Raw genomic sequence first — 14,684 nt, forward strand, 5'->3', positions numbered from 1 at the left:
TGGATTTGTTTATTGTAGATGAAAAGGATTTGTGCACAAGTATAGTGCCCACTATGTCACACCATTGTCTGTATGGTTTCACACCATGGACGAAGTGTATGTAGAAGGGCAACAACATTGCACAGCCCCTGGTTCTTTGGTTGTAGCCTTCCTGGGCTTTACTGCTCTGCCACTGAAATGCCATCAGCATAGCAATAACAATGTAATTGAAGCAGGAATGCTTGCACGAGCAGAGGTTCGACATAGCACCGTTGAGTCCCACAAATTTTAGCATGCACTCAATCGCTAAGAATTTTGATGCTAGTGGATGTCTACCAAGATTTCACGGATATGAATTAAACTAAGGCTTTGTGACTAGGCCTAATTTACAAATTTAAGAGTTACTCAGCCTATTGGAAAAGTGATGAAACAGCACCTTTTCAATTCTGCAATCCCCACGTCCCTAATGGCTGTTAGACAGGCAGCCACTAGTGGCTTCAGACTAAAACAGATTTGATAATTAAATGTATTTTAGAACCTGCGTAAGAGTAAAATGCTTGACAACACCGGACTCTATGTGTGTGTCCAATGTGTGTCTGTGAGAAGCACTGGATTTAGTGCTTCTCATACAGAAGCAACGGATTGGCAGACTGTTGGCATTTCCTGCACATGCTCCATATGTCAGCAATGTTTCTTTTTAAGACACATTTGATGGAACATTTACATAAAGGGAACATGTCATCATAAAATTTACTTTAGCTCTTTTAAAAGAAAATAAAGTTCCATCTATGCATCATGCGATCAGTTTTGCTAGCTGGAGAAAAGGCTATTTAAAAATGGATTTTTCTCTAATTTATCACTCAGTTCCTCATTAGACAGTAGAGCCGAGTTCCTCAATGCACAGTGGAGCAGAGTTCCTCAATGCACAGTGGAGCAGAGTTCCTCAATGCACAGTGGAGCAGAGTTCCTCAATGCACAGTGGAGCAGAGTTCCTCAATGCACAGTGGAGCAGAGTTCCTCAATGCACAGTGGAGCCGAGTTCCTCAATGCACAGTGGAGCCGAGTTCCTCAATGCACAGTGGAGCCGAGTTCCTCAATGCACAGTGGAGCGGAATTCCTCAATGCACAGTGGAGCCGAGTTCCTCAATGCACAGTGGAGCCGAGTTCCTCAATGCACAGTGGAGCCGAGTTCCTCAATGCACAGTGGAGCCGAGTTCCTCAACGCACAGTGGAGCGGAATTCCTCAATGCACAGTGGAGCGGACTTCCAGATAAGTCGTGACACTTTTACTTTAACTAAGGAGTTTATCCCAGTACTGGATTAAAGGTAAATGTAATAATGTTTTTAAGCACTGATTGAGGATCTCTGGGTGGCCATGGCTCTGCCCCCACTGGATGGTGTATTACTCCATTATGTCATCCTAGTTGAGAGTGCGTAGTTGATGCTCTAATCCAATCACTGCCATCCATCACTAGTCATTGGCAGAGTAGCTAAATTGAGCCAGGTTATGGTGGTTAGAATGTTCTTTTAATATCCTTAACAGTTTAACATTTGTTTATTCGAAAACAGAAGAGGCTCTTGAAGATTTTATAAACAGATATGATTTGTTTGGACAGTTTTCTATGAATGTTAGGTTCGAAAAGCTTAACCAGACATTCAGCTTTTTATTTTTTTATTTATTTTTTAATTATTTTGTCATTTCAGAGTTTTACCTAAATATAGAATCTTAATTAGATCCTGCTTATACATTATATTAGAATTTCATGGAAATTCTGACATATCCATAGGATAAATTATGGACTGCTCTGTATTATTTACATGTCTGATTATGGCAAGAGATGAAGTGTTACTGAACTTCCGCATGCCTTGCCATTTCCCATCAGACATCCTTTGCGACAGCTGACGCTTGTACAGTGACCTCTTCTTCAACCAGACATGGCTGAGATCTTAGCCAATCCTTGTTCAGTCAAATGAGATTACTGGGAGCATACAGGTTGGTGTGCACTAAACCACTTGTTTATGTGTTTGAAAACCAGTGGCTTGGCTTCAGTGTTGTGCTCTACTCAGTGTCATTGATTAGATATATTATATTTGGTGCCTGGAGTAAGAATATCCATATCATCACCAATCCTACACTAGCATGGAATCCTAACTCATTAGCATCACAAGCTCGATATAGATCTCTGCTAATTCTATATGAGTGTGTACTTTCATGGTAGAAGCATGTCTCTAAGGGCCAGATTATCATAACAGATGGTCACTGCTCCTTAACAATTTAATTGGAAAAACAATACAGCCAATCTCACATTGATGCAGCAAATCCCAAATCTGCTATTTTTGATGGTCAGATGGATAAAATCAGTGTTTACTCCTGATGAAGAAATAATGGTTTTAGTGCGGTATTAAATATACTGGAAATTACAGAAAATGTAATTGATTTAGAAAATATTTTCCAGTTTGGTGATTTCGCCTAAAATTTACAATGCCTTTATCAATTGCCTGCAGCTCCCAGTTTAATGAATAAATGCTGAATGGATTTGTAGCAAACTGACACCAAGCTGCTAGTGAATCCACCTCTTGATTGAAATATTTTGTTGAATGTAAGATGCAGATATTTATTTTGGATTCAAAGAATTGTATATGACAAACCCTGAAATGTTATACTCCAGCACTAACCTTGTAATGTCATTTATATGTGTAAAATGAAGTACATCCCTCCACTACGAGTGGGTTGAGAGAAAAAAAGAAAAAAAAAAAAAAAAGCTTCCTAGAACCTTCTGCAAAAGGACAGTTCCTCTCTGATAGGTCTGATGAGCAATTTGGGACAGAGCACATTATTTTGCTTTTCAGCAAAACCTAAAAGGATAAAATAGCATTGTTGTTCAATCCAATATCAACACAGATACATTATATTTGCATGATGGCCATTGTCCAATGATAAGCTTATACCTAAAATCACAGGGGAACAAAGCAATGCAAGACTAGCAAGCAAGTATTGAAATGCGGTCCAACTCAGCTGTATGCACTAGAACCTATGCCAAAATAATGGACCTTTTCAGTGCCAGGAACTAGCACAGTGTGAAAGTGAATCATAACAAAATGCAAGCCCGGTTCACTCTCATTGCTAGCAACAGTGGGTTGTTAAGGCATGGAAGGATTTATCATCATATTCCTCCCACTCATCCTGTTTGCAGAACATGTGTGAGGGGAGAATGAAAAACATGCTCATGAGAAATTACAGCCTAATGGAAAAAGTGCTACTCTGACTTCCCAGTCGGTTGGGCGGGGAGATGTATTTTGGGAAATAAGATGCTGCTGAGATTAGTGGGAGTTACAGTTCCAGGAGGACATTGGCTTAGTTATTCAGTTCAGGAATGAGCCGAGTTAAAATGGCAACAGATGTAACTCCCACTAATCTCAAGTCTTCAGGGTCCCCTAAACTGCATAGATATGAATAGAGAAAATACAGCACGCTCAACTTTAGACTAGTTTTATAAAGTCTGGGAGGATCGTGTACTGAATACTGGGTGATGTTCCACCTTCCATTAAAAAATCCTGTAATGCACGGTGTTACTAACATCGTGCTAATCTCAGGGCCCCAATTAGATAGACATGGACCAGACATACAAAATTAAGCCCTGTACTCAAACTCCCACTACTCCTGAGCAGCAGCAATGACTAGATCACATTGGTGTTAAGGCCTGAGAAACGCTCCTGTTCCCTACACTGTAATTTTAACGGTTGATCAATCTTCTAGACTAAATTGGAGTCTATATCCGTAGTTATATTATTAACTTTATTTCGTGGAATGCAGCAAGTGGACAATCCTACTATGAATCCATATGGCATAAAACAACTGTGGCCTCATGACCTCAATGGGCTGCGAGGGTATACATAAGTGGAATTGGTAGCAACTCTGAAACTCCCACTCAGCCGATTCCCGGATCGGCATCCTCTGTGGATTTTGTACTTGCAAAGAAATACAGAATTACAACAATATACATACAGACCCATCATACAGCCTTTTACCAAGTGTGCAACTTTATTAAAGTACCACTAAAGTCACCCAGGCCACTTTATCTCAATGAAGTAGCCTGTGTGAAGTCATCCTCTCAATTTAACCATTCAAGGCAAAACATTGCCGTTTTGCAGAACTAACAGCCAATAGAGGTGCTTCAATTGCACTCACTAAGTAAAACTTGGTAATGTGACACAAAAGCCCCCATAGGAAAGTACTGATTCAATGCTTTCCTTTGGTGAAGCTTGGATGCATTTGCCGCACGTGGGCATCAGATCCATTGGATTGGACCACGCCAAAAAAGGCCATGCCTCCTGCGTGACATTGCGAAAGGTGGAGAGGTAAGCAGTGCCAAGAGAGCCTTGGGGCTGGAAAAAGGTAAGTAAAAACATTTATTTTATTATTTCAATAGGACCTATACAACTTGAGACAGGTACACTAAAGCCTTAGGAATACAAGTTTGTATTCCTACATGCTGGAGGAGACCTATATAACTTGAGACAGAAACACTAAAGCGTTAAGAATACAAGTCTTTCACCGAAAATAAGAACGGGTCTTATATTAATTTTTCTCCCGAAAAATGCATTAGGGCTTATTTTCGGGGGATGTCTTATTTCGGGGAAAACCAGTAGCAAGCATGCGCTAGAAAGCAGGTTTACATTCTGGGAAATTCCACTGAACATGGACCAGTTCACAAAGGCATGGAATCCCGCAAATCTATATTCAGGGAAATTTTCCCAAACATAGATTAGCTTACTCACAAATAGAATCCCGCGAATCTATGTTCAGGGAAACTTTCCCGAGCATATATTTGTTTACTTGAAAATGGAATCCCATGAATCTATGATTGGGGAAGATTCCTTGAACACAGATTAGTGAACTAGCGACAAGGGCTTATTTTCAGGGTAGGGCTTATATTACGAGCATTCCCCAAAAATAAGCTAGGGCTTATTTTTGGGGGAGGTCTTATTTTCGGGTTACTAATACAATTCGGGCACACTAAAGCGTTAGGAATGCGAGTTTGTATGTATTTCTACATGCGGGAGGGACCTATATAACTTGGAACACTAGTTATTCCTAATCTAAGTATGAGACAGTCCATTATTTTGATTTGGGTTTCTTTTATACGAACAGGTAATCTAATATTGCACACAAGGCTCTACATACTAAACAACAAACTGTAGCAAATAAAAAAAAAAGCAACCTGCAAACTTTAGACTAAAACAGGGTTATTTACTAAAGTGAGCATTCAAAGTGAACTTCAAATTTCAGTCCAAAACAGACAAACTGAAAAAATCCTCTAATTCACCTCTGCTTCCAGGTTGTCTATTTGGGCCTTAAATTTGAAATTCACTTTCGTTTCCCATTTTAGTGACAAAACCTGTGAACTGACAATTGCTGGTTATTCACAGTGTATGGCTGACTTTGAGAATTTTTCTAATTCAGCTATTTATTTGAAATTCACTTTGCATTTACAACAATTTTCAGTTGAGTGAATAACTCTGTAGGACCATAGCCTTGGAGATTTTTATTCAAACCAGAAATGTAGCAGTTTTGTTTTCAATTCGATATTTAATGGATTAACCTCACAGTCAGTATGATGTGTCCCTAGTTACATGCACTCACTCAGTGCTTTGTACACATTTGGCATACTGTACTGTAATGTTATGTTTAAAACAGAACATGGGAGAACGGAACCCAGTAATTGAACTCTTAGCATGTCAAGCATTGTTTTGTAATGCGACAAATAAAAAAAAAGAGAAATTGTTCTTGTATTAGTCCTGTTTTGTAAATTTGTTTAACAACCAACTGAAAAATTAATATAGTATTCCTGAAAATGTAAAAACTGACAGCCTTCTCATTATCATTTTATACTATAACTGGGTGATTCACTAGACCAGGAATTGTGGAGAATTGAAAATTTAAAAAAATATTTAAAAATCTTGCCCGTTTATTACCAACATGTCTGTTTGGACCTGTTTAAGATGTGCAACTGAACCATAAACTTTCCAAAATTCAGTGAAAAAAAACTAAATCGTGAAGTACGGTCACTGGGGTTGGTTTGACTTTCAAAAAGTCGTAGATAAAATTAAAAAAAAAAGTATAAACATGTTCTGTTTACACAGTTTATAAACATTCATAAATATACAAAGCCGTATTAATTATTATAACTACTCAGAAGATTTATTTAATACTATAAATACTCTGAAATATACATAAAGAATACAAATTACACATTCACATTCACCACGGGCAAAAATTGGAAGTTATGCCAAACTTAACAAAAATCCAAAGCAAATATCACCACAATATACAGAACCACATTCTATATTTCCGTGGCAACCAATTGACCAATATCCTAAAAATGGTGGAGGTTTCAGACAAATGTTCCACATAGAGAAAGAAATGTATGCACATCACCAGGACAGACATTTATTTGATGTACCACCCTACACATTACAGGCATTACATTTTTATGTATCATTAAAGGGATACACACATAGGTTGTATAACAGCAATCTGTGCAGGCACAGCTGGTCTATCAAGAATTGTTATATATATACACAGACCATATATTTTTATGTATCATTGAAAGAAATATAAATGCATTTCAGTGATGTGTATATGCATGTTTATAAAACATTTTTAATATACTCAGTATAAGGAATGGCCATGTGCATGTTGTTACTTACCTGGGACATTTGTGGACGTAAATTGATGTCCTTCAAGTTTATTGAGTTGGGCATCAGATTTTTAAGCAGTTGGCATAGTAGAACACCATCCCGGAGGGTCTGTGCCAGGTCAAACACCTGAGCTGTGTCCCAGGTAACCCTGTGGTGGGGTGGTAGCACCTTGCATCGTATCAACCACTGGGCACACTGTCTCCAAGGCTCCATTGTGAAAATGTAAAATAACTCCAAAAAAACTGCAAGAGATTGAGCAGTACAGCAATGCTGTTTAGAAAGAGCAAGTAAGGAGAGCTATGTGTGGAAACCAGAGATGTTCTCAGTGACTATTTTGCTGAGTGTCACCTCACATTAAGTGAGTGTCCATTCCATCTCCCAGTTATGGGTAAAAAAATAAAACTAAATAAAGTATCTTTGGTCATACAAGAAGATGCAGTTTGAGTAGGATTTGCCTCCTATATCTTTCCAGCACTACAATACAACCAGTATCCATAGTATGGTATGTAGAGGAATGCACACCTCAATATCCAGATGACATCCTTCCCTCTCTGGACCACAGGATTACTCCTCCAATTCCAGGACTGCTCCCATTTACACTGGGTCCACTTTGGTTTTCAGAACCAACAACTGTGCTTTCGTGCAGGATTGTGCCATGGGATCAATGGCATGAGTGCACACTCACCCTCAGACGCACATACCCTCTCCCTCACCAAAGCACCCACACGCCTTCATTAAAAAGAACCTCTTGATTGTGCAGCTGGCCAGTGTTTTCTGAAGCAGACACTCTCACCTGTGTGCAGCTCTCATGCCCCTCGCTGTGAGTGCAAACAGTCTCTCTATGCAGCTCTCCATCGGAGGTGCTGGACGCATGGGCAGCGGTCTCCACTCACAGAGCAGTCTGTCTCATCAGCTGGTATGGTTTTCACTCTGTCTAATCAGTTGGTATGGTCTCCACTCACCAGCTGGGGCCCCTCCCTGGAGTGAAGGTCCGTTCAGCGAGTTAGCGTCTCTCTCTATGTGTCAGTGTCACTCTGCCATGCAGCCTCATCACAGCCTCTGTTTCCCTTTTTGTCTACACGAGTGTCTCGTGCTCATAAGGGCAACTCCTTCCTTCCTCTCTGGATTTCTGCCGCATACCTTGTCTGTCTCTCCCTCTGCACCGGCTGTCAATGCCAGTCCTCCTTCCAGTGTCCCTGTCTCTTGGTCTCCCGTTTACCCTCTCCTCTGCCTTGCTCTGCAAGGGCTGCAGCCCCAGCTCTCACGCATGCGCACTGCCTCCCTCTCTCTGAGCAGGACACTACCTGTCATTGCGCCTATAAAGCTGCGAGGGAGGGAGGGAGCACTACTATATCTTACGCCAGTGACGTTAGCAGCTGCTATCAGACGCGATGTCAAAAAGCAAACAGCGCCGTATACTGTATGACAGTATGAGAGTATCACGGGAGACAGGAGGTGGAATGTTACAATGTATGATAGAACGCTCCGTATAATCAAACCTACAGAGCTAACTTACTAATAGAACGTGCCAGGCTTTAATAACAGACCTCCCAAAATTATAACTGCCAATGAGGAACACATCAGTAAGGGGGTGTGATTGCAGGTGTGGCCACTGTGCATTTCTATAATTATAAGCAAATTCACAATCTACTGCTAAACATATTCACTCTTAACCCCTTAAGGACACATGATATGTGTGACATGTCATGATTCCCTTTTATTCCAGAAGTTTGGTCCTTAAGGGGTTAAAATGACGAATTTAAAATGTAAGCATTAAAGATTTGCTATATCACCATTATATTGCCTCAGCAGCATAACATCATAATGTCTAATGATAAGCCGCATTATACAGTTAGGGTAAGGGAGTACCATCCTTCAAAATGCATCATTCTGGATACTGACATCTGATCTGGGGCACTAAATTTGAAGAAATTGGGCATAAGTGGTTTAAAGATTAAAGATTATAGGTTAAGAGTGACAAGAGGTAGGAGGAACAGCATGTAGAAACTCGCTATTCAGTTTCTATGGATCTATGTATAGCTTAACAAGAGTAAGTCGGATTAAACATTTAAGCAGTAATTTTTTTTTATCTTTTCAGTTTGTCGTGTTGGTTAGTTTGGTTTGGATATGTTATGTCTGATTGTGTTTTGAAAAATTGGAATGTCTATCAATCTGTCAAAGCTAAAATCATTTTAATAAAGAAAAGACTTAAAATAAAAAAATAAAAAAAAACACTCAACCCTACATTCAGCCATAACCTTTTTTGAACTTTAACACCCACCAACCCTTAACCTATGACTCCTAAACCCAGTGTCATCTTAACAAGAACAATCACTATCCATAAACCTCCTCAACCTCTAACCATCCCAAACCTTTATCTTCTAAACAACAACTATTCCTACCCACAGGTTTCCCTGTTCCTAACCCTTAATACCCCTAACCTGCAAATGTCCCAAATACAGTAGAATATGTTGCCTTGCTGGTAATTAATGTTCTCGGAGGTTTAACAGGATGCCAATGTGGGCATTTTATGCATTGTCATACTTCCTGTGTACAAAATCCACAGATACAATGCAATGTCTGTGCAAAGGAAAGATACAGGAAAAGACATTACTACATATTTTGGCAGAAGTTGTTGGTAAGATAAACTAAGGCACAAACCCTGCCTTCATCAATTAACATAGGTTGTCTGCTTTCGAAAAACGTGTAATTTGAAAGATCACACATGCTGGAAGAAATTGGTGATAAAAATTCATAATTAAGCCCTTAAGGACACATGACGGAAATATTCCGTCACGATTCCCTTTTATTTCATATGTTGTTTGGAACATTTGGAGTTCCAATACTGTTAATACGCATACAATTCACACTATATTGTGAAAACATATTACGTTTCAAAACAATGATAATCTTCTTAGATTTTATTTGACGTATAACTGGAAAAATACACGTAATTCATATTTAATGTGTATAAAGTATTCCCCAAATCAAAGCATGTTTTTTTTTTTGCATAATTAATATAAAGAAATTTCATTTTTACTTGGGTGTCTCTTTTGTTGTACGGTACCAAAAGTAGCATGTCTTTAGGTATGTTCTACACCGTTTATACGAATACAAATTACAGCAGCTCTCTCAATTCTTTATTACTTCTGACTATTTTATGAAGATAAAATCTTTTAAAAATGCTCTTAATGACTTAATTGGAATTTGACCGAAATTCTTTCTCAACAAAAGATATAAGACACCGTAGATTGCTACTTTGTTTTATGATCAAGACAAAGTTGTCAAAACATGGCAAAATGTGGAGTAATGGCCTTTGGTTTTGTGAATTAACACTAGGGACGGTAATGGGATTCATTACCCAATTAATTCATTTTTAATGAAACAATTTTGTTGCAAATAACACTGAAATATATTTAAACAAAGCACTTCCCTCAGTTGCCCAAATGGCATAAAAACAACTATCACCATATAAGAAGAATGTCAAGGGAAGTAACTAAGCAGTTCCTTGAATTTGGGATTTTATTTTTCAAAAAAATTTTTTTTTTTTTAAAGTCAAAAAATTGTTTTATTGAACTGCCAGAACAGAACAAATTACTATCCTGGTCAGGGTTATTCACTAAAGTGAGAATTGGCATATAAATAGTGACTTTCAAATGTAAAATTTCAAACTCACTCTGCTGTTCTTTTCAATAATTCACACTTTAATTACTAACTCTGTAAATAACACAAAAAACAAAATAAAGAAAACATCTAAGACTTAGTAAATGAGCTAATTCACTTAGGTTTAAAAAATATAATAATAATGAAACTTGTAAAAAAAAAAAAAAAAAACTCTGAAATTGCGGTTCAAGTACCCAATGAAGGCAGTGTGAGATCAAACTGATTCATTGAAAATGTGATATTGCAAGACAGAGACAGTATCCACTAAAAGTTAGTCCCAGATGACAGGAATCCTGTCTTACATAATAAAGAAATTTGGACATTTACTAAAAGGTGAATTAACAGGAATTCCAAAGTCAATATAGCAGAACCCAAAATTAGTTATATTTTATTTTTTTCAGTTTTGACCTAAATTGTGAAATTCGCTTATAAGACACATTACTGTGAGCATTATTGCTATGGAGCTCTGTGATACACTAAGACACACCAAAATTATGAAGCTCCTAGAAAAGAGGAACATTAGGATAGAAAAAAGAGGGGTTCAGCCCAAAATAGGGACTGTCCCTCCTAAACATGGACACTTTGTCAGTATGCATTCATCTTTTACAGCCCTACAGAGATTGAAATAAAAATAGTACCTCTACAACTTGATCTAAAAGGGAAAAAAATGTTTTTAACATAAATTATGTAAATATATACCTTCAAGTAAACAATTACAATTCCCAAAGTTACAATTGCATTTATGCTTTGATTCACCATATGCTAGAAATATGCACTCAGAGGTTTTATTCACTAAATTTCAGATTGTAGCAAACTAAAACCTAAAATATTTTGGCATTGTGTTTCGGCACAACTATTTCAGATTTCAAATTCTTTACAATTTGGAATTTATTTTGAGTTCCCTTTCTTATAAAATTACATTTCTCTGTACATTCTAATTAACTATTTTTTCAAAACAGAGATTAATTAGAGAATTAAAACCACCGGTAGTAATGTGTTAAAACAAATAGACAGTTTTTGTATTCTGTGAATGTATTTCCATATTTCTAAAATGTGTTATGTAAGTAAAAATGTGCAGTGATGGATTCTTTTAGCACACTATTTTTGAAGCACATTTTTCTTTACGGGTTTTCACGGTACCAAAGTTATAGCCGTCACGTTTTATGAAAATGGCTAGATAAACATTACTTTAACATATGGGTAGAAAGATTTGAAACTGATTTACACTACATTTCAGATGCTACAGCTGTTCTCAAACAAAACACATTTATATTTGTAATATGAAACATGTCAGTCTAAATATTAAAAAGTGTGTAATTAAAGGTTGTCTGAGAAAATATTAACTTCCTGAAACAAAATGTCACTCTAGGATTAAGGGGACAGTATAGGCAACCAAACCACTTCATCTCAGTGAAGTGATCTGGATGCCATGTCCATGTTGTGTTAACCCTGCAATGCAAAACATTGCCAGGTTTCAATGCCTCTAGTGTCTGTCACTGCGAGCCATTAGAGGAAGTCCTGATCAAATAGCCAAGTGATACTCGACTATGTAAATTAGATGGTCTCATTGAGGCCATCTGATAGGCATAGCTCTGCGTTTTGTTGCTCATGCGCACCAGCCTCCCAGTGCTTGCATTGGGTTGGCTAGTGTCACAAGTCTTGATGATCTCAGCCTTGAAAGCAGGACAACAGTGTGGAGACCAGTACAGCTAGGAAGAAAGGTTAAAGGACCACTCTAGGCACCCAGACCACTTCAGCTTAATGAAGTGGTCTGGGTGCCAGAACCAGCTAGGGTTAACCCATTTTTTCATAAACATAGCAGTTTCAGAGAAACTGCTATGTTTGTGAATGGGTTAAGCCTTCCCCTATTTCCTCTAGTGGCTGTCTCATTGACTGTGATTTTCACAGTGAGAGCACACAAGCGTCCATAGGAAAGCATTATGAATGCTTTCCTATGTGACCGGCTGAATGCGCGCGCAGCTCGTGCCGCGCGTGCGCATTCAGCCGACGGGGAGGAGAAGAGGAGGATCGGAGGAGGAGAGCTCTCCGCCCACCGCTGGAAAAAGGTAAGTTTTAAACACTTTCCCCTTTCCAGAGCCCGGCGGGAGTGAGTATGTTTTCCTGGGACTAGAGTGGTCCTTTAAGTAAAACTGCAGTCTTTTTTTCTGTTTTAAAATGGGGGGAGGTGCAGTCACCTAAATAAGGGCACTATAGCATTATGAATCCATGTTTGAATTCCTAACATTATAATGTTCATTTAAAAGTACACTGAAACATATAGGAACATGATTGTCCTCTGAACACAGCCCAGAACACAGAAATAACCAATTTATCTTATACGGTATATATTTATATGGAGTTGTGCATCAGAGTATATTATATTATTTTATTATGTACGTGTGTAGGAGACCAGGCTTCATGGGCATATTGTTCAATTTCATTTGCTTTTCAGTTGTTGTTTTGAAATGCACTCATATTTCTCAATAGCTACTGTAAGTGCAGAGGAAACGGGAATAAAAGGAACAGATCTTCACTGACACAGCTAACAGGCTTAAAGGAGCTCCATGTTCACTATAGCTTACCATATAATATGGTTCAAGGAGTTTTGTAGGTGCAGTCATTCCTTTACAACTGGCTTAACTAAACCCAGGGCTCTCCCAGTGCCAAAAATCCGGACCCACTGTTGTTACAGAGATAATGCAAAAGCAAATGAATGCAATTCATTAATTACATGTTTTATCCCTCCATCTGGCTGTTACATAAGGGAGAGCAATATGTTCTGAAAGCAAATTAATCCACATCGTAGTTTCCAAATGTAAGTAGATCCACTGCCAAATACCAGCTGAGTTTATTGCCAGACATCTGCTCTGGCCTCCTCCCCACTGATCTCTAATAGGGAAAATCTGCATAATGACCAATGTCCATCGATTCCCAATCACAAGAATCGCAAAATAAAAATTACTCACCTTGTTTCCAGTGCCAAAACACGTCTTTTGCAGCCGCCCACTCCACCTTCAAAGACATCAGCATGCTTGATGATGTCTTCAGGATCTCCTCCAATCCATTGCTTCTCATAGATAAACTAAGGATGGGAGATGTGCATGCGCAGCAAAACATCAAACTCCTCTAATCAAATGCTGCTATGAGCAGCATTTGGTTCCCGGACCAAGTTTTGGGCTGGAAACGGAAGTGCATCCAGCGGCTGTCAGGACGAAAGACACTAGAGATGGATTTAACCCTGTAATGTAAACATTGCAGTTTAAAAAAAAAAATGCAATGTTGCAATGTTGTACATTGCACAGTTAAAACTAAAAGATCACTGCACCCAGACCACTTCCATAAGACTATAGTGTTCCTTTAGGGAGAGATTTCCAACAGTGGGCATCCAGGTGTTTTGCATGTTTATATCTGTTTTGTACTCCTCCCCACTGATGGTGTTACTTGCTCAATTCTCTCTGTTTTGCTAAAATATTTTGATTATTCCATTTGTTGTGAGTGCATGGCCCAGGCATCCATCTCCACTTGAACCTCTTAATATCCTGGTTGATATGCTGTTGCTACATTATTTCTTTGTATAATAGATAAGCAAACAAGTTAGATGTCATGTACTATTTATTAGACACATGTAATTAGTGTCTGAACTTCTGAATCAAAGGAAGCTGAAACAAAACGAAACCGAATTAATTCGAAATGAATCAAAATGCATTATTCTGGAAACATTTGTTTTCATAAGGAAAGCAAATTAGGGAGTTAGCTATTAAATAACTGAAAGAGCAAAATAAAAAAGTGTGTTTCTTTATTTTAATCTTTCAGCAGATAACTCCCTAAATTGTCAGTTTGTAATTTTGTGACTGCCATCTTCATTCATTCCCCATAGAGAATAATGGACTTCCGAATTTTGTAAATTAATTATATTTTTCGGACTAAATTTGGTTATTTCCGAATTCATATTTTAAAATGAACCACAATTTACATATTAACGAATTTAACAAATTGAAATAAAAAATAAAATTAAAAAAACATTTATTTCACTATGCACATCCTCTATTAATAACTCTTCTCTGTCAAAAGTGGGTGCATGAATAACGAATTAAATCAGTTCTTTTGCTTCTATGAATTTTTGCTGAGATTGGCCATCAAAGCAAACTTAGTACTACTGCCCAAGGATCAGCATGCTTCTTTTCCTGATTAGATTTGTGAGAAATTAGATAGTTAATAGAGGTGCAAAGTAATGAACCTCTATAGTGAACAGCTAGCTCTCAAGATGAAACATTATAAGAACTAATTCATTTCCCCAGGAAGACAGAAAATTCAATTAACCCATCTCACATTTGAAAAGT

General features: G+C 38.0%; 1 protein-coding gene across 2 annotated transcripts in view; it reads right to left on the bottom strand.

Moving 5' to 3' along the window:
- Positions 1-7,637, bottom strand: part of VAV3 (vav guanine nucleotide exchange factor 3) — a 199,511-nt gene extending 191,874 nt beyond the window's left edge. For both annotated transcript variants that reach the window (XM_063426085.1, XM_063426084.1), the window contains exon 1: positions 6,691-7,637. In XM_063426085.1, the coding sequence (XP_063282155.1) occupies positions 6,691-6,894 (204 nt within the window). In that variant the 5' untranslated portion in view covers positions 6,895-7,637. The remainder of the gene's footprint in view (positions 1-6,690) is intronic.
- Positions 7,638-14,684: the final 7,047 nt, after the last annotated feature.

The sequence above is a fragment of the Pelobates fuscus genome, chromosome 7 (genome assembly GCF_036172605.1).
Source record: "Pelobates fuscus isolate aPelFus1 chromosome 7, aPelFus1.pri, whole genome shotgun sequence".
Lineage (NCBI taxonomy): Eukaryota > Metazoa > Chordata > Amphibia > Anura > Pelobatidae > Pelobates > Pelobates fuscus.